General features: G+C 42.5%; 3 protein-coding genes across 7 annotated transcripts; 1 reads left to right on the forward strand and 2 right to left on the reverse strand.

Annotated features, from left to right (window-relative positions):
• Nucleotides 1-1,035: 1,035 nt before the first annotated feature.
• Nucleotides 1,036-8,273, forward strand: LOC109874829 (AP-2 complex subunit mu-A-like). 3 transcript variants are annotated; one of them, XM_020466843.2, is made up of 12 exons: nt 1,036-1,360; nt 2,286-2,422; nt 4,889-5,154; nt 5,263-5,345; nt 5,477-5,482; nt 5,606-5,741; nt 5,883-6,027; nt 6,979-7,104; nt 7,261-7,396; nt 7,627-7,724; nt 7,815-7,926; nt 8,031-8,273. In XM_020466843.2, the coding sequence occupies exons 2-12, from the start codon at nt 2,349-2,351 to the stop codon at nt 8,163-8,165; spliced, it is 1,317 nt and encodes a 438-aa protein (XP_020322432.1). In that variant the 5' UTR covers nt 1,036-1,360; nt 2,286-2,348; the 3' UTR covers nt 8,166-8,273. The 3 variants fall into 3 exon arrangements, with proteins under 3 accessions (XP_020322432.1, XP_031665761.1, XP_031665762.1); XM_031809901.1 differs by lacking the exons at nt 1,036-1,360; nt 2,286-2,422 and adding an exon at nt 3,995-4,281; XM_031809902.1 differs by lacking the exons at nt 1,036-1,360; nt 2,286-2,422 and adding an exon at nt 4,410-4,432.
• A 2,607-nt stretch (nt 8,274-10,880) lies between these two features.
• LOC109874878 (choline-phosphate cytidylyltransferase A) lies at nt 10,881-21,654 on the reverse strand. 3 transcript variants are annotated; one of them, XM_020466924.2, is made up of 10 exons: nt 21,282-21,648; nt 17,927-17,993; nt 16,254-16,374; nt 16,007-16,106; nt 15,036-15,152; nt 14,693-14,844; nt 13,073-13,151; nt 12,836-12,978; nt 12,424-12,612; nt 10,881-12,195 (listed from the first exon to the last, which is right to left on the reverse strand). In XM_020466924.2, the coding sequence occupies exons 3-10, from the start codon at nt 16,365-16,367 to the stop codon at nt 11,992-11,994; spliced, it is 1,098 nt and encodes a 365-aa protein (XP_020322513.1). In that variant the 5' UTR covers nt 16,368-16,374; nt 17,927-17,993; nt 21,282-21,648; the 3' UTR covers nt 10,881-11,991. The 3 variants fall into 3 exon arrangements, with proteins under 3 accessions (XP_020322513.1, XP_020322512.1, XP_031665763.1); XM_020466923.2 differs by lacking the exon at nt 17,927-17,993 and having other exon boundaries at nt 21,282-21,654; XM_031809903.1 differs by lacking the exons at nt 17,927-17,993; nt 21,282-21,648 and adding an exon at nt 17,031-17,138.
• A 1,398-nt stretch (nt 21,655-23,052) lies between these two features.
• LOC109874998 (stress-associated endoplasmic reticulum protein 1-like) lies at nt 23,053-26,818 on the reverse strand. Its single transcript, XM_020467115.2, has 3 exons — nt 26,551-26,818; nt 25,929-26,004; nt 23,053-24,161 (listed from the first exon to the last, which is right to left on the reverse strand). Exons 1-3 carry the CDS (start codon nt 26,632-26,634, stop codon nt 24,121-24,123), a joined length of 201 nt encoding a protein of 66 aa, XP_020322704.1. The 5' UTR covers nt 26,635-26,818; the 3' UTR covers nt 23,053-24,120.
• Between the last annotated feature and the right edge of the window lie 685 nt (nt 26,819-27,503).

Genomic DNA, 27,503 nt, shown 5'->3' on the forward strand with positions numbered 1-27,503 from the left:
AGTATCTGGTGTGACCTCAATTTGCCTCATGCAGCACGACACATCACCTTCACATAGTTGATAAAAAGTGTTGATCGTGGCCTGTGTAAATGTTGTCCCACTGTGCAAAGTTGCTGGATATTGGTGGTAACTAGAACACGCTGTCTCAAGAGTATTCCAAACATGCTCAATGGGTGACATGTCTGGTGAGTATGCAGGCCATGGAAGAACTGGGACTGCTTCCAGGAATTGTGTACAGATCCTTGCATTATGTAGAGGTGGTGGCGGATGAATGGCACGACAGTGGGGCTCACTATCTCGTCACGGTATCTGCATTCAAATTGTCATTGCTAAAATGCAATTGTGTTCGTTGTCGTAGCTTAAGTCTGCCCATACCATAAGCCCACCATTGGGCACTCTGTTCACAACAGTGACATCAGCAAACAGCTCGCCCACACTACGCCATACACGCTGTCTGCCATCTGCCCCGTACAGTTGAAACCAGGATTCACACATGAAGACCACATTTCTCCAGCGTGCCAGTGGCCATCGAAGGTGAACATTGGCCCACTGAAGTCGGTTACGACCCTGAACCGCAGTCAGGTCGAGACCCTCGTGAGGATGACAAGCATGAAGACGGTTTCTGACAGTTTGTGCAGAAACGCTTCGGTTGTGCAAACCCAGTTTCATCAGCTGGTCTCAGACGATCCCGCAGGTGAAGAAGCCAGATGTTGAGGTCATGAGCTGGCGTGGTTACACGTGATCTGTGTTTGAGGCCGGTTAGGCATACTTCCAAATTCTCTAAAACGACATTGGAGGCTGCTTATGGTAGAGTAATAAACATAAATTTTTCTTGCAACAGTTTGGTTGACATTCCTGCAGTCAGCATACCCCCTCAACTTGGGATATTTTGTTACAACTGCACATGCTAGTAGCGTTTGTGTCCCCAGCACAAGGTGCACCTGTGTATGATCATGCTCTTTCATCAGTTTCTTAATATGCCACACCTGTCAAGTGGATGGATTATCGTGGCAAATGAGACATGCTCACTAACTGGGAATTGGACCTGTGAAAAAACTATAGCTACCCACTTTCATGAGACACATTAATTGAATGGTTGCGACCACAGCCATAGCGAAAGATAATTTAAATCGTATTTTAATGCGTTTTTTCCTCCCTGCTCCATGTATTCAATGTGCAGCATTTTGAAATGTGTCTGTTAAGTGCGGATTTACTTCCGGGCTATTATCAGATCCTTTTCTGTATGTTCCTAGACGGTGGTCAGCTGATGAGTGTGAACAGCAGAATTACCTGGTGTGTGTGACCCAGAAATATCTCCGATAATAAAGGGCCGTGAACCTAGGTGTGAGAGAAGACTCCGGTAAGATGATAATTATATTGAAGACAATTCTCAGCATATTTAACAGTAAAAACTGTACGGCTAGTTGAGCGTTTATACAAGCTAGGCAATAGTTAGCCAATTAGGCTGACTAGGTTCTGTCTATTTTGCTTGTTAATTACCTTGCTAACTAGTTCTCCTAGTTCTGCAGCTCAATAGTTGGTTAGCTCCCCATCGTATTTTTTCCCCAGGGCGAAGGTCAACCACCCACCAAAGTTACTTCTGAAACCATAACTAACGTTAGTTAAGGAGAATATCAACAATGTATGAACTTGTCGAGATGGTTTGCTATCTTTTCCGGTCAGGCAGGCAGACATCTTGGGGCAATAAAATAGCAATTAAACCTGCTAAGTGACAGACCATGTCAGGGAACACCAACAACATTCCCCGCTCGTGGATGGGAAATTAATTTGCTAATCCAGCTATGTGTGTGTCCAGTTAATAAGTAAAGCCATGTTGTGCTGGAATGGGGAAACTCTTGCTTTCTGTTCTACTGTAGTACTATACCAGGAAGTCACACACCGCTAGAATTCCAGGCATGTATTTTATTTCATAGTATTCATACGCCTCATCATATTATGAACTATAAAAAATGAATAATACATTTTGGCATAATCAGGAAATTGTCTATTCCTTTTCCCAATACCAGAAACCCTCCACAATGAACCTGAAACCACACCCATAGTCATAGCTAGCGACTACTGGAGTTTTGTAACATTTACTAGCTTTAATAGTTACCATTATACATTTAACCTACCCAGCATGACTACTTTAGGATTTGTGTGTGTACATCACCGTTGTGAGTGACTTATTCACCACTGTGGGATCCTTGATATCTGGGTAATTCAGAATCCTCTTTATTCTACATTTGCATGTACTGGGAATTTGACCCGGTGGAATGTAATAGCACCCTCTCAATCAGACGGAGTTCGTTTTCACCATGGCCAGTTTGGACTAAGGAACAGCCACGATGATCGGAGGACTGTTCATTTACAACCACAAAGGGGAGGTCCTTATCTCCCGTGTCTACCGCGATGATATAGGGTAAGTGAGGTGGTAATTGGTTTGGGGAGTTTTTAAGGAGGTTCTATTACAATGACGTCATAAGGGAAGACGGAGATGGGAAGTGGTGTCCACCTGGTTGGCCTGAAGTAAATTGGGGAGATGATTCTGTTAGGGGTTCAATGTAATCCCCGAGCTGACAAGGTACATATCTGTCGTTCTGTTCCTAGGCCGTCATTGAAAATAAGAATTTGTTCTTAACGGACTTGCCTAGTAAAATAAAGGTAAAATTAAAATAAAAAACTACGTAGGTATTGAACTTACTCCTTAGGTCATTAGCACAGTGCACCAAACAAAATTACTGAGCTAATAGCTAGGCTATAATCATCTTGGAGATGATGGCTGTTGTATCAGGTCTTAGACAATGCAATATTTCTGCAGTAGCCAATGAGTGAACCCTTTTTTGCATGAACTCTTTTGACTCATCATATACGCTGATGTTACTGTTTATTGTCTATACTGTTGCCTAGTCACTTTATCCCTACCTAGATACAGTATGTACATATATCTCAATTACCTCGTACCCCTGCACATCGACTTGGTACTGGTACCCTGTGTATTTAGACAAGTTATGGTTAGTCGTTGTGTATTTATTCTTCTCGTTATAATTTTTCAATCATTTCCCCTTTTTCCCCCTCTGTTGTTGGGAAGGGCCCGTAAAAGCATTTCACTGTCAGTTTAGGAAGCATATTTGAACATTTGATTAGATTTTCTCACCCAGCTATCTAACCCCACCACTACATCTCGGGTTGATGATCTTGCTTGGCACTACAAAAATAATGCCAAGATTTTCCAGACGCATTCAAATTGCCTTAGATTAGACTCCCCACACTCTTAAATTCAACCACTATTGGTGGGAAAAGTAATTAATTTAACTAATTTAGACTGCATTTGTCGGTTTACTACAGTGGTATGGCCTTTTAAACACCATGTTACTCTGTGTACATGCACAAATGTCTTTGTACATTTTTGTCTCTTTCCTCTCCTTTATATCATCCCTCTACCTCTTTATCCTTCTGTCATTTTCCTTCATCTTGGCCACTGTAGAAATAGGTAAGCGATGCACCAGCCTATCAAGCATGTCCCCTGACCCAAGGCAACCAATCAGTGACTCCCAACGCATGTCCTCTGACCCACAGCAACTACCTGATGACCCTTTCATCATGTCACCTGACATATCAGTGACCAAAGAACACAAACTCAATTACTGCAACCAACTAATGCCTCTGAGGTGCATCTACTGTCCTCCCCTTACCCACTAGTATCTCTTCCCTCCTTACTCGACATTGCTTTCTAAAAAAAACAGATGGACAGACCCTGTTAAATGATCATGTATGGTACCAGTGAATCTTCCGTCCCTATCTCCATCTCTCTTTGTCCACTCTCATGGGGAGAGGCTGGCTAGTGCTGAGTCTGTCTCTGCAGAGTCCCTCATCTAAAATTGGTTCCAGAGATTTGTATTTCTGGGAACTGGTTCTCAGAATCTGTACTGGTTTCAAATGAATAAAGGTATGATAAACTGAGGCAGTAGCTTTATGGTCAATGTCAGTTTCACTGTCTTTAATATTCTACCAGGAACTTGAATGTCAAGTAGAAGGTCTGGAATATGGTAGGTAGTGTAGTTGACAAATGTTTGACAGTTGACTATCCCTCTGAAAGTCCCAGGGAGACATTTGTACTTTATACATACTACTGGTGTGTGTGTACTATTAACCAAGAGCGTATTGAGTTTGCTTTTGTTGTGATCAACTGCAGATGGAGGTACATCTTCTTCCACATTTACTCATAACATGAAAGCACTGCTTCTCTTCCTTGCTCTGTGTTGCCAACAAATTTTCAGGGTAAGTTGCTAGAGGCAGGTTGAGTTGTTGCTAAATGACTTTCATGTCATTACGTGATAACGTAAAACTGCGTCATTGCGTAGAATACACAATAACGTTACGCAAATTGACTGGCCATCTCGGCAAAAAATATGATTTGACATTTATTCAGGTACAGACTCCCACTCTTTTCTGTACTTCTGGCTGTACAATATTGATTGATGTTGTAAGTTCTGTTCAAGATCAAACATTCGTGACCATCTATATTCATTAGGTTTGGCTCGTCGAACCCGTACTACTGCTGCAGTCAGCCAACAATGATTTGCAATTTGCTGAAATTTCTGCTGGCCTGCTGCTGCCTGTGCACGAGCTGAGCGCCTGCTGCTGACGTAACTCGCAACGCATTTTTGCAGCCAGGCGCGTGTGTTGTGACAGAGAATAGTTTTTGTGTCATTTAGACGGAGAATGTGTGCATTTTAGCATTTGAGTCACTTTTTACAAGTTCCAAATACATTTTTTTTTAAGTAGCTACATTTGTTGCTGGGTGCTGTTTGGGAAAAAAAGTTGCAAAATCTATCAACAAAATTGCTAAATTGGCATCACAACTTGCTCTACCTTCTTTTCTCAGGCGCAACGCTGTGGACGCGTTCCGTGTGAATGTGATCCATGCCCGGCAGCAGGTGCGCTCTCCAGTGACCAACATTGCACGTACCAACTTCTTCCATGTCAAGCGTTCCAACATCTGGCTGGCAGCGGTTACCAAGCAGAACGTCAACGCCGCCATGGTGTTTGAGTTCCTCTACAAGATGTGCGATGTCATGGCTTCCTACTTTGGCAAGATCAGCGAGGAGAACATCAAGAACAACTTTGTGCTGATCTACGAGCTGCTCGACGGTAACTGTGGCTGACCAAATTTCTCACTCTTATGCCATTTGATATCTATTTTTCCTGTTCGGTTCCTCTCTTACCCTCTTCATCATTTGGTTTCTTTGTTTTGTGCAGAGATCCTGGATTTCGGGTATCCCCAGAACTCTGAGACGGGATCACTGAAGACCTTCATCACTCAGCAGGGCATCAAAGGCCAGGTGAGGATGACGAGTATCTCCGTGTCACTGCCGTAACGCTCTGCGATGGGCTCTTTAGCAGAACTGTGGGCCATCTGTTTTTTGACTCTTCTTTTTCTTTCTCTGGGATTGTGGACACGGGCCGGATGCAGCATCAGGTAATGATGAGCCTCATTTGGTTTGGGCTGTTCTATTTGGGACATTAGGCCTGGTTGCAACCATACACTGTTTTCTTTCACTTGATATCCTGTTGATCTTTCTCTCTCTCTCTCCTTTTCCAGACAAAGGAAGAGCAGTCTCAGATCACTAGTCAGGTGACCGGGCAGATTGGCTGGCGTCGCGAAGGCATCAAGTATCGACGCAATGAGCTCTTCTTGGATGTGCTGGAGAGTGTCAACCTGCTCATGTCGCCTCAAGGTGAATGATGGTCATAACGCTTGAACGTAAACGGCCTACACCGTTGTCCTGTTGAATATTCTAAGAGAAAAAGTATCTAGGGGAGTTGTAGGAGTAATGTTGTTTCCTCGTGATTGACCCTTTCAATTTGACCCCATCCAGGTCAGGTCCTGAGCGCCCACGTGTCCGGCCGTGTGGTAATGAAGAGCTACCTGAGCGGAATGCCAGAGTGCAAATTTGGCATGAACGACAAAATTATAATTGATAAGGCGGGTAAAGGCGGGGTCACTAATGAGGCGGGAAAGAGGTGAGTAAGAGTGGCTGTTTGGACAGCCAGGGTTGGGGGTAGATTCCATTCAGTTTCAGGAAGTATACTGAAATTGCACATTTCATGAGGAGAATTAGAAATTTGCCTTAGTTTCTGAGTTGAAAAGCAATTCACTCTGACCCTGGACAGAGCTTGACATTAAAGGGGTGGGGCTAAATATAAGACTTGTGCTGCAGAATTGGATAAAGAATGTCTTGTATTGAGTTTCAACTTTTTCAACTCAGACTGATGGGCAATTGTGTTGATTCTGACTTAACCTTCTGTGTACAGTAGAATGTTGTTGTTTCAGACAGTTCACTGCCCAAACTGTCAGTCCCTGGACTAAGACTTCTATTTACAGCTTTGCTTGAGGCTTACAATTAGTTTTCCTTTCAGTGTGTCTCCTTTCTTTCTCTTTCTGTGCTGTACCTCAGCGATTTAGGGGGAGGAGGAAGGTACTGTATTGATGTCTGGCCTTACCTCCATATGTCCCGCTGTCTTGGCTATCGTGTCATTTATGGTGACTGCTTTATTAAGCATTTGAGGAGGCTCCAATATTTACTGGTTTTACTATATTCATTTGTGCTTCGGCAGTCAACTCGTGTGTCTGCTAATTGATACAAATCTGACTAGCCTCTTCAAAAGCTTTAGTGGATTGGTTGTTTATTTCTTAGTCATTACTGAGAGTGTTGTTTGTTTACCCGCTTGACCCTTAACCCTGACAGTGATGGAAATGGTTAGCATCCACAGGGTTGCTGTGTTGTGGTAGCCACGGTGTCCCTTTTTGTGTGTGTGTGTTGAGTGTGTATCTGTGGTGTTGTATTAGGATGTGGGGCATGTAGAGCAGTGCATTTTATATGTTTGGTTTGTGTGTTCATTTGAGTGTGTCAGTATGACCGGGTGGGTATGCGCGGATAGACGTTCAACTCTCTTCTCCCTCTGCCCCTGTAGTACCAGTGGAAAGCAATCTATAGCCATCGACGACTGTACGTTCAACCAGTGTGTGCGTCTCAGTAAGTTTGACTCGGAGCGCAGCATCAGCTTCATCCCTCCGGATGGAGAGTATGAGCTCATGAGGTAAGTGTGTCACAGGCTAAGCTTCAAAACTGTATTGACCCTGTGCATGTGCTCGCATGTTTTGTATTTGTCTATGCATTGTGTCCAATGATTGAGCCATTCCCCACTGCGTGTGTCTGTTTGACACGAGTTGTGTGGTTTTACCCCTGCGTCTAGATACCGAACCACTAAAGACATCATCCTACCTTTCCGAGTCATTCCGCTGGTCCGGGAGGTGGGCCGCACCAAGCTGGAGGTCAAAGTGGTCATCAAGTCCAACTTCAAACCCTCGCTACTGGCCCAGAAAATTGAGGTAGTTATTTGGCTTCTTCAATTTTTGGGGGGATTGTGGTGTTCTGTCACTTTGTTTGAAACTGGTCTTTCATGCGATCTTGGGGTAAATTGTACTCTTTTTGAAGTTAGTATGTTTTGTATCATAACCCTTTGTTTATGCTCGGCCTGTTAATTGTAGTTCTTACAAGTTCACGTTTAGTCTGCTGCATGAGACTTTATCATGTTATGACTTGTTAACCGTTGCTCCAGGTGCGCATTCCCACGCCGCTCAACACCAGCGGTGTCCAGGTGATCTGCATGAAGGGTAAGGCCAAGTACAAGGCCAGCGAGAACGCCATCGTATGGAAGTGAGTTATGTCAATCATCTCCATCACAGTACCCGCTTTTCAATTTTGAATGGCCCTTTCCGATGTTGAATGTCTGTTTCCTACATGGAGGATTAAGCGCATGGCTGGGATGAAGGAGTCTCAGATCAGTGCTGAAATCGAGCTGCTGCCCACCAACGATAAGAAGAAGTGGGCGCGTCCTCCCATCTCCATGAACTTTGAGGTATGGCTGCAGGCACACTCAATGATAATTTTGAGCATTTCAGTTTACCGTATTAAAATGCAGTTGCATACGACTCCTAACCTGGATATCTTTGTCCCCCTCAGGTTCCATTTGCCCCCTCTGGGCTGAAGGTGCGCTACTTGAAGGTGTTTGAGTCCAAGCTGAACTACAGTGACCATGATGTTATCAAATGGGTGCGCTACATTGGCCGAAGTGGCATCTACGAGACTCGCTGCTAATGTTAGCGACCGGTTTACCAAGCAATCTCCCTCTGTTCCTCTGTCCGCCATCTCAATCTCTCCCCTTTACTCAATGTTGGGGATGAATAAAAATGTTTTTATAACGCACAGATGTGAAACGTTGTTTTTGGTCCTGTAGAAAAGACAGTTTGTGGTCATACGCACATAATACAGAAAGGCCAGAAACACTGTCTATGCTCCCTATTATTATTTTTTTTTACCTTTTATTTAACCAGGCAAGTCAGTTAAGAACATATTCTTATTTTCAATGACGGCCTGGGAACAATGGGTTAACTGCCTGTTCAGGGGCAGAACGACAGATTTGTACCTTGTCAGCTCGGGGGTTTGAACTCGCAACCTTCCGGTTACTAGTCCAATGCTCTAACCACTAGGCTACGCTGCCGCTTTAATGACAACGTATTGCTCGGAAACAGATCTTCACCAGGTCCGTGTTAGTCCAGTCTGCAGTTATAGGGTCAAGGTCTTTGAAGTGACCTGTTTTTCGGGTCCATCTTTTAGCTAACTAGTTCCTTTCTCTCCTTTGAACTGCTGTCTGATCGCATGTGAGCTTATTGAGAATTCACTGTTTCGGTGAGTGGGACTCATCCTGACCACAAGTGGCTTAGCTCTGACCTGCCCTTGTGGTAAGGTCACATTGCCTTAACTGGCTCCTTGTTTGTAAAATCCGATCATGTAACGAGCATCACCTCTCGTCTTTGTTTTCACTTGACTACTTGGGATTTGTACACGCACTTTCTCTGTTGGGTTGCAATGTACATGAACACGTGCTAGTGAAGGATTGGTTGTGTTCCAGGCAGACTACATTGTTGTCGTTGCATCAACCAAAGGTTATGCCATGTCATGCGCAGTCGGGGATCAGATTGCTATATGTGGTTACCGGGGGTGATAAACACCTATCTAGGCATGTGAAATCAAGCATGTCTGCAATGTAGCCATGAGGGGATCTGATTAAGCTGGCACCGGGTGCCCCGTTCAAAGCGACGTATGTCAAGCACTTGGAGTAATGACTTATGAGAAACCTTGATATACAGTGGGGCAAAAGTATTTAGTCAGCCACCAATTGTGCAAGGGCTCCCACTTAAAAAGACGAGAGGCCTGTAATTATCATAGGTACACTTCAACTATGACAGACAAAATGAAAAAGAAAATCACATAGGATTTTTAATTAATTTATTTGCAAATTATGATGGAAAATAAGTATTTGGTCAAGTTTCTCAATACTTTTATATACCCTTTGTTGGCAATGACAGAGGTCAAACGTTTTCTGTAAGTCTTCAAGGTTCACACACTGCTGGTATTTTGGCCCATTCCTCCATGCAGATCTCCTGGGGCTGGTGCTGGGCAACACGGACTACTTTCAACTCCCTCCAAAGATTTTCTATGGGGTTGAGATCTGGAGACTGGCTAGGCCACTCCAGGACCTTAATGCTTCTTACGAAGCCACTCCTTCATTGCCCGGGCGGTGTGTTTGGGATCATTGTCATGCTGAAAGACCCAGCCACGTTTCATCAATGCCCTTGCTGATGGAAGGAGGTTCACTCAATCTCACAATACATAGTCCTATTCTTCCTTTACACGGATCAGTCGTCCTGGTCCCTTTGCAGAAAAACAGCCCCAAAGCATGATGTTTACCCCCATGCCTCACAGTATGTATGGTGTTCTTTGGATGAAACTCAGCATTCTTTGTCCTCCAAACACGAGTTGAGTTTACCAAAAAGTTATTTTTGGTTTCATCTGACCATATGACATTCTCCCAATCTTCTTCTGGATCATCCAAATGCTCTATCAAACTTCAGACAGGCCTGGACATGTACTGGCTTAAGCAGGGGGAAACGTCTGGCATTGCATGATTTGAGTCCCTGGCGGCGTAGTGTGTTACTGATGGTAGGCTTTGTTACTTTGGTCCCAGCTCTCTGCAGGTCATTCACTAGGTCCCCCCGTGTGGTTCTGGGATTTTTGCTCACCGTTCTTGTGATCATTTTGACCCCACGGGGTGAGATCTTGCGTGGAGCCCCAGATCGAGGGAGATTATCAGTGGTCTTCTATGTCTTCCATTTCATAATAATTGCTCCCACAGTTGATTTCTTCAAACCAAGCTGCTTACCTATTGCAGATTCAGTCTTCCCAGCCTGGTGTAGGTCTAAAATTTTGTTTCTGGTGTCCTTTGACAGCTCTTTGGTCTTGGCCATAGTGGAGTTTGGAGTGTGACTGTTTGAGGTTGTGGACAGGTGTCTTTTATACTGATAACAAGTTCAAACCGGTGCCATTAATACAGGTAACGAGTGGAGGACAGAGGAGCCTCTTAAAGAAGTTACAGGTCTGTGAGAGCCAGAAATCTTGCTTGTAGGTGACCAAATACTTATTTTCCACCATAATTTGCTAATAAATTCATTAAATCCTACAATGTGATTTTCTGGATTTTCCCTCATTGTGTCTGTCATAGTTGAAATGTACCTATGATAAATTACAGGCCTCTCTTCTTTAAGTGGGAGAACTTGCACAATTGGTGGCTGACAATACTTTTTTTGCCCCACTAAGTGCTGCATCTGCCTTCCCTAGGAAATGTTTGTATACATTACGGAAAAGGCACCATGCCGCCTTGTTAACAACCTGGCGGCGGCGATTACTGTTCGATTTGAGAAGAAACAGGATTTAAGATTAAAATCATCCATGGATTTGACAAATTCCACAAGGTTATGTTTTTTATTTTTTTATTCCATTAACATGTTCCCTGGGATCTCATGCCTGCACATTCAGGAGCTAAAAAACTCAACCCAAACAATAAAATGTTTAAAACAATGTACTTAAAGCCAGGTACATTTTGTATCTGACAGATAGTGAAAGGTTAGTACTGGCTTCTTACATATCAGAAAACTCTTGCTACCAAGAGAGAGATATAGACATGCCGTAATGAGAAGCAATATTTTAATGGATTATATCATCCCTTATACTGTATAGACAATCCAACATGGTTACGATAATATGCTTAAAATAATTATATAGGAAATTTTAAAAAAACTGCTTTGCTGCCACAAAGACTAGCAAGGGTTGGGTCAACAGCCAAAACCAAGGGATCCCAACTACAGGAGGGAGATAGATATGTAACAGGGATAAAATTGTATTACGTATGTAGTCATTTTTAAAACGAGGTCTCGTTATTGCACAAGTGTTTGGGTTCAGCTAGAACCTCCTGAAAACAAGTTCTCTTGACCACTACTGAACAAGATCCAGTTCTTTAGTTAAATGCTGGGCACTATGCTTTGAAAACCTCTGTCCAACGACTGACCTCGAGTGAGACCAACTATTAGTATTATTATAATGTGCAAAAAGGTCAAGTCCATGGATGGAGGACATCGAGATGCCTACACATACTAGCACACTCATAGAAGCAAACAAACACTCCGAGGGGGAATCCTCAAGGGACTGATGGTTACTATATTCAGATAATCTGTGGAGGAATGCAACAGTGCACCGAAGACAAAACTGAATTTCCCACTAAACTCATGGGTAACTAAAAATCTACCCACTAAAGGTTATAACATCCTGAGTAGAAAGCGTGCATCAAAATAATATTTATAAATGTTCCTATCGGTGAGAAATGCAACATCGGCTGTCAAAAAATAATTCTGTATTAACCCCCCTCTGACTGATGTGGTACAGTACAAATTAAATGGACACCAGCAATTTAAAAAGGAGTGAAAAAATTGAGGGACAACGCTATACTGATGATTGGTTGGAGGGGCTTGAACGTTGATACTGTCGATGGACCGAAGAGCAGGATTAACTAACGCGAGAAATGAGAGCCCTAACCTTCGTCAGACTCGTCATCATCCTCACTGACGGTGTATCCCCGTGCAGCACTGTGGTGGGGTGAGGCCAAGGCCTTGTTTAAGAAGGGCATGCGGAAGACGGGGGAGGGAGAGCGCTCACGGGTGGGACTGCTGCTGGGACTCTGTCTTGGGCTGATGGCCTGCAGCATCCGGCCCCTGCCCTCCTTCAACATGTGCTTCTACAGAGAAAGAGAAGGTGGCATGTCAGTCAACATTACAAGTTCATTGGTTGTTCTTAGGCTATAGAACAAATTAGGCCGTGCACACTGATCTATAGCACGATACAAATCTTCCATGGAAAACCACACTCATCACTATTATTATTGCCCAGAGCAGGAAATTAGGATTGCCACAAAATACACCAGTCTACTTTACACCACACAGAGAGAGAACAGAAGCTCTCTCACCAGTGCTCCCTCGGGGCCGAACATCTGCAGGAAGTTGCCGATGAACTCCCGGGACTTCTCCTCCCACCTCTGAATGAGGTCGATGCTCTTGTTCTCCACCTTCTGCACAAACTCTTTACTCTTCTCCTCCACGTCACGCACCTTCCTCTTCACCTTGTCCACACGCTCCTGCAGGTGGTACTTCTTCTCCTGAAAGACAGGGGCAGTGTCAAATCCAGACCTTGGCGAGCGAGGCTGCACTAGACTAGTAAAAATGTCTTAGCAGCTTTCATTCAACTACTTAAATTAATTCTGCATCTACTGTCCTCTGACAAATAGACCGATGGCTACCTCAACTTGAGTCATAACTAGCAAGTTATCACATGATCACCACAACTAATAAGAATGATAGCAACATGAAGTGTTAACGCACATTTATGAAGCTGACGTTGAGCTCTTTTGCAGTGTAGCCGCGTTGCAGGTTGCGTCTCACGTACACGTCGTAGTCGCGGACGATGCGCGTGATGATGTCTGAGGTGGAGATGCCCTCCGTCCGCTGGGTGGGCGCAAACATGCCTGTAGGCACAAGGGGTCAAAAGGGTCATCGTGACAGACACAGGGTACCAGGACGTTCATGTTTGTCATTCCTGCTGGTTGTCATGGTACCCACCCGCCTCCTTGATGTGCTTGTAAACGTCATCCTGGCCTGCTGATGTATATGGGATGTCGTCATGGGCAACAAAGTCGATCTGGTGGGTTATCGGGGTGAATGAGAGACGGATGACATCACACACAAATATACACAGACAAAATATAAACCACAGTTAAAGTGTTGGTCCCATGTTTCATGAGCTAAAATAAAAGGATCTTCAAAACGTTCCATAAGCACAAAAAGCTGCTCAAATTTTGTGCACAAATGTTTACATCCCTGTTAGTGAGCCTTTGCCAAGATAATCCATCCACCTGACTGGTGTGGCATATGAAGAAGCTGATTAAACATGGTCATTACACAGGTGCACCTTGTGCTGGGGGAAAAAGGCCACTAAAATGTGCATCACAATACCACATACGTCTCCAGTTGAGGGAGCGTGCATCTGGCATGCTAACCGCAGGAACACCAGAGCTGTGGCCAGAGTTGAATGTTAGTTTCTCTACCATAACCCACCTCCAATGTTGTTTTAGAGAATTTGTCAGTATGTCCAACCGGCCTCAACTGCAGACCGACCACGTGCAACCACACCAGCCAAGGACCTCCACATCCAGCTTCTTCACCTGCAGGATAGTCTCAGAAGAAGCCTCCCGGACAGCTGATGGGTTTGCACAACCAAAGAATTTCTGTACAAACGGTCAGAAACCGTCTCAGAGAAGCTCATCTGCGTGCTTGTTGTACTCACCAGGGTCTTGACCTGACTGCAGTTTGGTGTCAAAGCCAACTTCAGTGGGCAAATGCTCACCTTCAATGGCCACTGGCACATTGGAGAAGTGTGCTCTTCACGGATGAATCCCGGTTTCAATTGTACCTGGCAGACAGTGTGTATGGTGTCACGTGGGCGAGTTGTTTGTCCATCGTGGTGGTGGGGTTATGGTATGTGCAGGTATAAGCTGCGGACAACGAACACAATTGCATTTTATCGATGGCAATTTTAATGCACAGAGATACCGTGACAAAATCCTGAGGGCCAGTGTCGTGCCATTCATCTGCCGCCATCACCTCATTTTTCAGCATGATAATGCATGGCCACATGTCCTAAGGAGCTGTACGCAATTCCTGGAAGCTGAAAATGTCCCGGTTCATCCTCGGCCTGCATACTCACCAGACATGTAACCCATTGAGCATGTTTGGGATGCTCTGGGTCGACGTGTACGACAGCATGTTCCAGTTACCACCAATATCCAGCAACTTCGCACAGCCAGAGGAGGAGTGGGACAACATTCCACAGGCCATAATCAGCAGCCTGATCAACTCTATGTGAAGGAGATGTCGCACTGCATGAGGCAAATGATGGTCACACCAGATACTGACTGGTTTTCTGATCCACGCCCCTACCTTTTATGTATCTGGGACAAACCGATACATAATCTGTATTTCCAGTCATGTGAAATCCATAGATTAGGGCCTAATGAATTTATTTAAATTGAATTTATGAACTGTAACTCAGTGAAATCATTGAAATTGTTGCATAATATATTTTTGGTCAGTTTACATACTCTCAGACCAATCAGCATGTCAATGCTTTCCATTCCCCCCACCATCCCTCTAACTTTCTTTCCCTCTCTCGTGCTCACTCACTCGGTGCTTGGCAAGGAATTCGGGCGTTAGTGTCCAGGGCGCGTTCCTGACGACCTCGTCCACGTAGCGGCAGTGGCTGACTGCATCGTAGCGCTCATCCTCGTTCATCACTGTGAACCCCTTGAACTTGTGCGTCAGGTCGTCACTACACACTGAGACGGGATGAAGAGAAGCACAGAGGTTCAGGGAAATCGAATACACAATTAGTCCTAGTACTTAATTAAGCACCATCTATGTAAAGTTAATTCTCTGAAATAAAAATGATGCTGAAGAACCAAATGGACAGACAGTGACATGTTAAGAGGAAAGGTTGACATGCACACAGCCAGAGTGAGACACTCACCGCCCACGATGAGGTACGTGTTGGGGAAGAGGCCCTTGGCCTGCATGAGTGCCCGGGCGTGGCCTGAGTGGAACACATCAAAGATGCCATCTGCATAGACCCGCACTGGCCTATGAACTGTGGGAGAAAGGAGGGATGTTCTGGTGATGACAGTCAATCACAAGTCACTTCATTAGCGCAACATTCTATAACCCTCAAACTCAACTTGAGTCTGGACCTTGAAGCCAGTTCCACTACATTTTTTCCATTGTTCCCCTCTAATCAGGGACTGATTTAGACCTGGGAGACCAGGTGTATGCAATTAATTATCAAGCAGAACAGACAGTGGAGGAAAAAGTAGCTTAATAGAAAATGACTCAAGTAGAGGTGAAAGTCACCCAGTGTAATCCTACTTGAGTAAAAGTCAAAGTATTTGATTTTAAATATACTTGTATCAAAATTAAATGTAATTAAGTATCAAAAGTACAGTTTTTCTAATTCCTTACATAAGCAAACCAGATGGCACCATTTTCTTTCTTTTTTTAAATGTATTTACGGATAGCCTGGAGCACGCTACAAAACTCAACACATGATTTACAAACGAGTCCGCCAGATCAGAGGCAGTAGGGATGACTAGGGATGTTCTCTTGATAAGGGTGTTAATTTGAATATTTTCCTGATAAGCATTCAAAATATAACAAGTACTTTTGGGTGCCAGGGAAAATGTATGGAGTAAAAAGTACATCATTTTCTTTAGGAATGTAGTGAAGTAAAAGTAGTCAAAAATAAATAGTAAAGTACAGATTCCCCAAAAAACGACTTAAAAGTACTACTTGAATACTTTACACCACTGAGAACAGAAAAGCAGCAGGCTCCCGACCCCGTGGGGTAAGAGTTGAATACCCCTGTTCTATAAATTTTCAGAATGGTACATTTGGGGTGAGAGGTTGTTTTTGAGTGAGTGTAAGACCGTGAGTGTGCGCAGGACTTACATGGAGTTCCCCTCTTGGCCTCCTCCATGCTGACTCGCAGGTATGGAGTGTCCTCAGCCGACACCAGCTCATCAGCAAAGGAGGCGGGATCTTTTAAACCCTAGTGTAGGAACAAACATTACTACAATGAGGTTTTCCTTCATACGAATCATTTGACTCACTTGCCTCTCTTACCCAACACATAGCAACTCCCCATAAACAAAGTCTGCGCACACACACAGACCCACAAAGCCTCTTCCTCACTCACCACGGTGGCTTTTGGGACTTTCCCTGGACGCTCTACCTCCTCGGATTCTCCCTTGGATCCATCTCTCCTCCTCTTCCTGGACAGGCTTGACCGGCTTGAGCTGTGGGCCTCCATCCAAGGGCTGAAAGGGCAAAAGTCACGTGGTCACACACCGACCACCATCTTGCTTAGAGAGCAAAAGTAATCACTTGCCAGTTTTGATACTCTCAAACAGAATGTGTTGTCTACGTGGAAGAACAACGTTAACGAGTACCAGGATGTGCAAATAAGTCATCTTGACTCTACTGAAGGTCACAGGCTTATTTCGTACAAATTATGATAGAATAGTCTCTCTGCAGCGAGTCTTCATCGAATTACTTTGGTGAATTTCATTCAATTATTGGCCACAGGGCGGCGTTAATCCACGACCCGGGGGCAGGCAGGTCGGGTGGTTTGTTTCTGCGTTTGCCGCGTCGAATGGTACCGTTACCTAATAACCTGTGCATGTTCTCGGTGAACACATTCACTTGGATTTAAAATCACCCACACTTTCAAATCGACACTTGCCTCTGTTCAGGTTTAATGCTCGGATTTATGCTGAAATAAGAAATGCCTTTTTTTAAAGGAAATAGCTTTGCCCCGCCTCATTCCGGAAATTCCTTCGCAATAACATTGAGGGTTAAAAAGAAAGTTTGACCGTCGGCTTTAATAATCTTTAGTCAAAAAGTACTACTGGATTAGGTAGCTGGTGTGCATGTATTAGGCTATAGTTTCACAATCAACAGTGTGGTTGCATACCTTTGCGGCTCAACCTTTTATTGGATAGCTGGCACAGTTTAACAGTGTTTCAGAGATTTACATTTGCATGTCATGTCTGAAATTAGTAGCTATTTGATCAAGGGTGATACTCTGGCAATTCCATGATACCGGAAGTACACCTTCACTCCGACGTTTCACTTTGAGATGTATGCCAAACAAAAAACATTGATTTCAAATTTTTTATCATAAAACTGTATTAACAAGGACTACTTCGAACGATTTACACATAATAGTTCACAAAAACATATTTACTGGAAGAACTGTGCAGATGCAACATTTGGTAAAACAATTAAGGTAAAATATCCCACGAAAAGAAATCTGGAACCACATTTTCCAAATATCTGCTCCAAATGATGATTCAAAGTTGCCTGCAGAAAGAATGGGGTGTCAGCTATGACATGACAAATATTTTGTCAATTGAAATTGATTTACATCTGGTAACGGAATTCCATCATTTGTCCCTAATCTGTACTATACAAAAATGCGTTATTATGGATATGAATATCACTATTCTACATAGCTACACAGAAGATAAAAATATGCAATATCCTTATTTTGCATATTTGGGTATTATTCTACACACTGGCTATCATTGTAATGAGTTCCGCCTCCAAACAAGATCACATTTGGTTGGTACCGACCAGACCAAATCGGAAACAATCATAGATGTCTATGTTTCACAAGTTTGGACATCACAGCATAGCTCAGTAGAGTAGGAGTACAGTAAATATGTTCAGCATAGTAGATATTGTATGTTCAGTACACTATGTTCAGTACAGTATACTGTACTCTACCTTTTTTTTACTGTACTGTCCAAACTTGTGAAACAGACATCTATGATTGGTTCCGATTTGGCCCGGGCAGGGCGTACTGACCAAATTTCAGCTACTTTTCAACTTCCATGGAGGTTCGGTGTCGATCGGTGCTCAGTGGGTGAGGATGCTGGTTACAGTAAATGGAAAGAGGGTAGGTGTCATGGTAGATGTCAGTAAGAGCTGGGAGAGGTGACATTAACTGAACTGGAGAGAGAGAGAGAGAGAGAGAGGGGGAGAGGGAGGGGTTGTCCAGACTGTTTAGTTATGCTTTGACCACCAGACAACAGTCAGAGGAAGAAAAGAACAAAAACAGTTATGAGCTGAACATAACAGTATGCCAGTGGAAGGGAGGACAGTAAGAAGGTGAACTATGGGAAATCATTGTAGCCAATTAAATTGCAGTAATTCTGTTACTAATTAATAAACAAACTTGACATCAGTAAAAACACAAACTAATTGGTAGAGCTACCTTCACTTGTTACTTTATAAACTTTCATTATCCTTCCTCATGAGGGAGAGAAATTATAAAATATCTTAAAGATACAGTATGTGTTTGTTTTTTTGTAACAAAATTACAAGGCAAAGTTTCTTAAACTTACAGAAAGCAAATCATTTCTCAAACAAAATGTGACGATATTAGTGGGCAGGGGTCTTTACTTCAACATGATTGTGTTTTGATGCATTTCTAATACCATGTAAGACTTTTTCTGGTAGATGTTTTCTAAGACCCCTTTTCAATCTGTTATACCAGAAATCAAAGCCTTTGCTTATTGAAAAATGTATATAATATGCCTTAATTAAAGAAGAGACTCATCTTTCATTTGACACCCAATTTGACATGCTCTTATGAAGTTCACATGTTGGTGCTCATGGATCCTTTCAGATTGAAATCCCCACATGCAGTTTGCAAAAGTCATAGGCTATTTGTAATGTTAGCTGGTGCCAAGCTGCAATGGCTTAAACACAATGTTCCCATAACTCTTTACCCGTGTGTGTCTTCCACGGATTCAGTTACTTTGGAGTACTAGTATTATTCTATTCCAGTCTACAGACATTATCTTCTAGCAAAGTGTTTGTGTCACGCTGTATGTGTAACTGCCAAAATAAAGGAAACGCTTGAGTAAATGAGGGATACAAAGTATATTGAAAGCAGGTGCTTCCACACAGGTGCGGTCCTAGAGTTAATTAAACAATTAACATCCCATCATGCTTAGGATCATGTCTGAAAATGCCCAGTTGCCCATTGTTTTTGTTACCATGGCTAGAAGAGATCAGTGACTTTAAGGGGAAGAGGGGGGAGTTAACGTGTGTGTCAGTCACCAGATCTCAATTGAACACTCATGGGAGATTCTGGAGCAGTGCCTGAGACAGTGTGTCGCACCACCATCAACAAAACACCAAATTGTGTCATTTCTCATGGAAGAATGGTGTTGCATCCCTCCAATGGAGTTACAGGCACTTGTAGACTCTATATTAGTGGTCACCAACCTTGAGTCAAGATCACTTTGAGTCAAAATGCATGCCGAGATCTGCCGCTCTGATTTTTTATTAAAATGACTTAAAATGTAAGCCTATGCAACATTAACCAATTAAAAACAGTACTGTAGCAATGAGGTTTGTGCAGTAAGCTATAGGCCCAATACATTATTACTGCATACTGGCTTTGCTTGAATTTACCTGCCAATGCATTGTTGTTCGGGACATTTAAAAAATATATATATATTCCAAAATTTGAGGTAGGCTATATGATCACACCGGTAATAGATTCATTGTTGTATTACTTGTTAGGCACAGCTGAGTGAGCATACATTTAAATGATTTGCTTTTTATTTTACTGGGCTGATGGTGCCTGCATCTGATGGTCAGTCTTAGCGGAGGGAGAGAGCAGCAGACTGAGTGTCTGTCTCAACATCCCTCCACTGACACTGACCAAAAAGGGACACGGTCTTCCAGCTGATGGCGAAACTCTAGTCGCACTGCATTATTTCTGCCTCATGCACAGATTCATGTTGTTACTCCTATGAACAGAGAAAGTGAAATATTGCTCAATAATATTTTTTAAAGACCCAAGCTGCTAATAATAACAACGCAAGCCTATCGATACACTTTCCTACTCATTCGTTACTGTTTACTGTGCTTGTTGTAGCACTGAGTGGAAATAGGTAGAACTCACATTTTATGGCTTGAATACAGTGTTGACAGTGCTGAGTAAGAACTCACTCACAAACTCACTCATAAAAGCAACAGCTCTTTGCTGTATTCGTTGACAGTCGCTCTCTAGTCATGGTTTAAACGTTTTGAAATCTCCCAGTATCCATTTTGCCGTAGCTTTCTTTTATGCCTGCTACATTACTGCAGACTCAGTCATCTGAGCAATCTGATTGGCCAGCGGTAGCATAGTGCACTTGATTTCCTCTCCAGGCCCACCGGATAGGCAGAGTTTGTACCTTCAGACACATGAAATGGCAACAGCCTGCCTACCCGGCACGCAGGGCAGCTGAATTGGCTGCACCTACCACCAACAGCCCGAGACTAATAAAAATAAAAATAGAACCGCAAAGGCTTCATTGGTTTTTTTTATAGAAATGTTTAGCGATCGACTAGAAATGCCTTGGAGATCGACTGGCCGTTCTGGTGGCTTAACACCCTATTAAGGCACTGTTAGTGTTCCCTTTATTTTGGCAGTTACCTTCATCTGTTTCACACACTTTGCTAGAAGATGGTCTCTGGTCTGTAGACTGGGAAATAATGCTTCTTAAGTCACTAACCACTAGCTACTAACTGATCCCATGGAAGGCTCACTGATCTACACCAATTGATTGTCAGTGATACAAGAGAAAAAGGTGGCTAGGGGTTTTCACACCAAGCTTTAGTTTAGCTGATAGTGACCTCATAGGGCAGCTGTAGTCTTAACAAACAGTCGTTCATCTCTTAGGTTGCCATGAGTCACCATGCAGACAGATTCCTTCGCTGACTCAGATTTGACAAGCCAACAAAGTATGCAGATAAGTAAACCAGCTGTACTTGACAAGTACAACCCTCTGGAAACTAAATCAGTGGGCGGATTCGATTATGCTACTCTGCTCCATTGCCCGTAACGTGAACGAGCAAAAGAGGGCGTGCGGGCTCCCAACAGTCATGGTGCTTTCAAGACAATCGTGAGAAAAAAATACGAATCATGACGTCAGTGATCTTCAGCACGGGAAATCTGTTCTAAAAAGTAGGCCCGGGTTCCCGACTAGGAATTACGCGTAGGATGACAGTTTAAACTAATTTTCCCATTCGGAGGTCGTTTTTTTCCCCCGAGTTCCCTGTTGTCGTGAACGCACTGAAATCAGAGATTTCCAAGTTCCCAGTTATTTTGAACGCAACATTATACTCAGATAACTAAAAAAGACATCATTCACGTACTTACCCTTCTGTGCTTGGGATTTGCAGTGTAGAAGTAGCTAACGTTACTGCTGAAAGCTATCTAGCTCATAGACAGTGTGCTAGGGAAATCTTTTATAGCTACCTAACGTTACTGCCAAGTTGGTTTGTTCTCTGTTGCTTGCTAACTGTTGGTTAATAACGCTAAATTCATTAACTAGCTAGCTAGAACAGTGCACCCAACACTCAGGTAATGTTAGTCCAATGTCTCGAACTGTGCCACCAGCTCGATAGGAAGAGGACGCGCATTGGTTAGGGAGTAGACTAACAGATGGATTATCAACAGAGTATTTCTAGCTAACTAATGCAGTCCTCGGAATGACAGTTTACTCCACAGGAACTACAACAACCGGGACACGTTTCCAGGAAATGACGTACATTTTAAAGGGTGCCTGACATTTCCGGTAAAATCTCTTCAGTCAGAGAGGAAGATGCGAAGCGAGATGTTACTCTCGCCAAAACCTGGCAAAAATAAGCCCAATACCTAAACTTGTCGCCTGCCTTCCCGCCCAAGTATAGGTAGCAGCGTCCCAGACCAGACTGGTCTCAGATTAGTGGGTGTGTCAAAAGGGGTGCTGCTTGATTTCGAAACGCCAACTCCTTTCCATACACCCATACCAAAGATTTTTACAACTAAACTAATATTTATTTACTTCCGTTTGAGTAAATACTTTAACACTTTTCTTTCTCAAAACTGCATTGTTGGTTAATTAACAGCTTGTGAATAAGCGTTTCACTGTAAGGTCTACACCTGTGGTTTTCGGCGCATGTGACAAATAAAATTGGATTTGCTAGACCACAGCCTGTCATTTCAAATGAGAACAATTAGTCCTAGTGGGCAGAGCCAAGTAGAACTAGCGAGATCCTATTGGCGCGTTCTAGTCACATTTACATATTTCCGTCAGTTAACGCCTACTCTGTGAAGTGCGCGTGTGCAATAACTAAATTTTCCTTTACACTCTTTCTAAACAACGCACTTTTTTAACACCTTGGCATAGGGGAAATTGTACAAAACCTCAGATACTAGTTTGGGGAACAGATAACTTTATTGAGATTAAATGTTTTATCGATGAGACAATATAGTAGAATGTCTTCTCCCACTGCCGGCAACCGGGCTTCCTCTCACTACCACATTTGATAGTGAGTGGAAACGCCAAGCGGATGCTTCATATTTATACATCCGGTGAAATATTTCTCATTGTTCTATCTGTGCGCATACTCCGGTCGCCAAATGGGGACCACTGAGGTATAGATTGGGACGCAAATACTCCCTTATCTTTCTGCCTTGGGGACAACGACTCCCAATGTTAGGGCGGAGACATCAGCATCTCGTCATTATATACAGATTTCTGTTTATTTTTTTGCATGGCCCGATGCCCCGGTTGGGTGAAAATTACGCTTAATGAACAATATGTTCTAAAATAATTCAACTCCACTCACCCGGGACAACAGGCCATGAAAAACAAACTCTCCCTCTGCGGTGTAGAGAACGGACCACAGTGTAGCAACCAATGATTTATTTGTACACACTAGACCTGACTGCTCCTACTGGGGAGTGCCAATATATGGCATTAACAATCCAGGGTTTATACACATTACTGGTGGCAACGAACTGGGAGTGGATGAGGCTAAAGCGTTTATTCTCTACTCAGGCAAATACATTTTCAGGACACTACACTAGCTAGTATACTACACACTTGCAAAGATGTGTATTTATTCTGGGTGATATGTATCATGCATAAGAAATGCACACAAAATAATGTACCAATTATCTTTTATTCATTTCTCTCATACATTGCCAGCATATTTTATGCAGTCAAACAACCAGGTGGTCATTTACATCCAGCCCTTAAGCTTTACTTCTAAAACACTGGTTTAGCAAAGATAATTACATTTTATCCAGTAAGCGTGAGCCTTGAACCATTTCCGTCAACTTGAGGACAGGACAATGTCAGATCAACTATCTAAGTAGTATGAAGATGACCTCATCTTACTTTTGCTGATCCATATTCAACTAACTGTGGACCAGATGACAATACCAAAGCCTCAAGAAAAGGCAGGGCAAATCAATAGAGACAAAATTGAGAAAGTAGATGAGGACTAGACAGCAAACTGAAGATGCAAAAAAATAGGACTGCTTATTATCATTATGTACCACTAGTAGTTTCTACTATTGAGTTGTTCTTTTGCCATGAGAATTATATCCGGTTTCATATCTGGTGCTTAGACTTGTATTGAACTTCTTCCCAGTCCAACCAAGGCATTTGGTCGTACTACCAAAACGGAACATTTTCAAAGCAAACATAACATTTCGTTCAATATACTAAATTAAAGTGGAAATTGTATAGTTCATATTACACAAAAATTATAATAAAGTAGTGGCAAATAAGACTCCCAAAAAGGACAATCGAAAACAGAAACAAAGCTCATGATTCCACAAGATGGTCAACTTGCCTGAGAGATTGACAGAACACATTACCTTATTATTTCAGAAAACCCACTACTGGAATGCAGCTTATGGCTTTTGTGTGCTGTAAAGTGTTCACCTTTATCATTTAAGGCACAAGGAAGGAATGACTTGATAGAGCTTGCCAAAAGTAACCAGCAAGACAAATAATATAGAAAAGGCCAAATAAAAGACTAATTAAGAACAAAAAGTCACAAAAAGTGCAAGATAGTGGCTCATCCTCCTTGGCCTAGCTTTGTGTAGCTTAAGAAGACTGAGAATGTTGAGTGAAGGATAATGGGATGTCACAGAGCAGAGACAAGAGGTGTTTCTTGGTTGGCCAGATACTGAGTGGAATGGATGGGTTGGACATGTCATCCTACATGCCCATCCGAATGCTCTGAATGATCTGGAAGATAGCTGTGGAGAGAAATTTAAATGTTAAGAAAATAAATCACTGGAGTTCATGGTCAAAGAAACTTGGGAGAGTCAAAGAATCTCTTGAATGACACTGGAAAACCCTGACCTGGAAAAAAAAGTGTTTTAATGGGTTTTAATTCACTGATGACAGCAGTCGTTATTGAAGTTCAGAACACAGCTGGGAACTGACCAGAATGTTCCGCCAGAATTGTCTACTTCACCCATTTTCTTATTTTTTTTCTAATTTGCCAGTGTGACTATATCCCTCCTTTCCTGCAAGGTATTAATTTAGATTTCCAAGGTGACTAATGTAATTGCTCAATTATGTTCTGATGGAATCTCTGAAAGGGTTGCCAAACCCACTGACTACTAAAAGCTTGGATTGGACAAACAGTGGGAGGTAGTAAAGCAAAATGTCAAACCAGACCACACAGAAACAGAACAAACAGATTATCTGACCCAGGATAAAAAGAGAAACAGTCTTCAACAGTTAGCTGGCAGAGGTCCTAGAACACTTCAAAACTTGTGTCCTTCCCCATTATTAGCAGAGGTGGGCAACAAGCACGTTGATATTGCCTGTTAAAGGCAAACATTGACAAAAAGATGTGTAAGGCTGACAAAACCCTAAGGCTGTTACAAGAGACTAACAAACCCCTCAAGGGACCACTTCTTGGTTTAAATACTGCAAAAACATATGTACTTTACATGTACGGTAAAGTTATGAAATCTGTTTTTAGACTCAGGTTTCGCCATCAGCTCGAAGATGGTGTCACCTTTTTGGTCAGTCTTACTCTTAGCGGAGGGGGCAGAGCTGAGGGATGGTCCGACAGTGAGAAGCGGGCCCTCCGATGCTCTCCCTCCGCTGAGACTGACCATCTGGCACAGTCAGTCCAGTAAAATAAAGAAAGCACATTATTTCAATTTATGCACACTCAGCTGTGCCTCACAAGTAATACAACAAATGATCCTATATCTCAAGTTGAAATAAAAAAAAAATTAATTATTTGAGAAGAAAAATTCAAGCATAGCCAATAATGTATTGGGCATATAGCCGCAAACAACCTCATTGCTACATAACTGTTTTTAATAGGTTACTGTTACATAGGCTTATGTGTTTAAGTCATGTGTTAAATCTTGTTTTTTTTTACTTTTACATCTGAGCGGTAGATCTCTGCCTTCATTTTGACTCAGAAAGTTATCTCAGAAAGGTTTGGGGACTACAAGGATCAGATAGGTAAGCAATATGGTTTCATCTGGCCTTATGACAAGCTCAGTAAAATGTTGGATACACCCATCCAATCCTTTTAGATCAACAAATGTGTCTAGGGGGCAAATGGCGGCCAACGGTGCAATTTCAAATTTGGTTGTGCATCAGCAGTTTCTCTCTTGTTAAGTCAGTCACTGATAAGTCAGTCTATTAGCCCATGTCAGCTACATTTTTTTTAGATTGCCAAGTTAGTTTTGAACCAGCTATCTATACTTGTTATCGTGGTCGAATTACTGGCAGGTCCTCATTGATTTTGTTAGTCAGTCTCACTCAGATATCATATTAAAAACATCTCTCCACCCTATGGCAAAATGTGTAGATTTGCAGCATAGATTATTTAAAACTTCAATTTTCTCTACACCCCAAATTCCTCTCCGCTGTCAAGAGAGGGGAGCCATTCAAATGTTTTGCTTGCAATGTGGGACAGGGGGAGAATATGGGGATCAATTTCAGAGCTGTTCAATGTCACTGGCAAATTATTAAAAGTCAACACAACTCACCTGATCCACACACAACAAAGATGAAGAGCGCCAACAGCCAGGGTCCCACGGCTACCTTATCATCCTGAGGGTTTCTCTGTGGAACCAAATACAGTACACGTCATGCTATCGTGTCAAAAGTAATCATTACAAAAAAGTTTTGAAACTGCAGTAAAAGTGCAGTAACTGCAGTCGACTGTGGTATTTTGGACGTAGTAACTGCAGTTGTACTACACTGTAACTGTTACACTACAAAATGACAGTATTAAAAATATATATTTGCAGCATACTGCTGTTAAACTGCACTTTGACTGCAGTCAGTCTACTGTATCATATTGGTCAAACATGCATACCTCTAAAAACCGTAATCAGAAACATACAGCGGTTTAAATAAAAATTTACCTCAACTTGGCATGATGTAAAAATGTACTTTCATGGATACTATTAACGTTACAGCTGACCAAAGATTGACAGCATGAGCTGTTGGCACCTGGGCTAGAAACATTGATATATGTGAATATAAAAATAAAAAGCTATCAGACAATTAAGCGTTTGCCTTTGACTAATTTACGCAGCGTTAACATATTCCTTAACTCGTTCGCAAACCGAAATAAATTTTAAAAAATAGTGAAAAAAATGTTACCGTGGATTTGGATACGTTGCCTCTTTGCGTGATATTCTTGCTGTGTTTTTCGTTGGCCATACGAATCCTCTGTTTGGCGACCATCTTCCAAATAAGTAGGTTATTAATTATTTTTTACAATAAGTTGGGAATGTGAGTGATATGGTTAATATGCCTCACTTATGTACTGCTGGCTCTAGTCTAGACTGCTCACTTTTTAAAAAGGAAGAATAATAGCAGCGCAAATGTCTACGTATACAAATCTTAACCCCGCCCACACAGGAAGACCGCATTTCGAACTTGCAATGTTTATTTGGTATATCTTTCCGCCGCCCACTGTGTGGCAATATAGTTCTTCCCACTTCGATCATTCTACAGTAGCATTTACAATACTGCCTTTGCTCGTGCAGTTTCGGTCCTTGTGTTTATGTATAATTCCTATTTCCTTGACCAAGTTCACAATCCTAGTTCTTCAACTATTTCGACCTTGATGTAGTAAAAGCAAACCTAATGCACTTGACTTGGATGGTATTTGGCATTTTATTAGGATCCCATTAGCTGTTGCAAAAGCAGCAGCTACTCTTTCCGGGGACACATAAAACATTACATAATAAAGAACATTATTAGACAAGAACAACTCAAGGACAGAACTACATCAACTAAAAAACAAGGCACACGTAGCCTACATATCAATACCAATACATACACACAAACTATCTAGGTCAAATAGGGGAGAGGTGTTGTGCCTTGAGGTGTTGCTTAATCTGTTTTTTGAAACCAGGTTTGCTGTTCTTTTGAGCAATGCATTGACAATTACATTTTAATTTCAGATTTCAGTACTGTCTTTATTCTTGTATTGGGGGGGATGTAAGGTAGGTTAATGATCCCCAAACCAACAGTGATCAGAATGTACAAATATACTGAACAACAATATAAAGTGTTGGTCCCATGTCTCATGAGCTGAAATCAAATAT

This window comes from Oncorhynchus kisutch, linkage group LG30, assembly GCF_002021735.2.
Source record: "Oncorhynchus kisutch isolate 150728-3 linkage group LG30, Okis_V2, whole genome shotgun sequence".
NCBI lineage: Eukaryota > Metazoa > Chordata > Actinopteri > Salmoniformes > Salmonidae > Oncorhynchus > Oncorhynchus kisutch.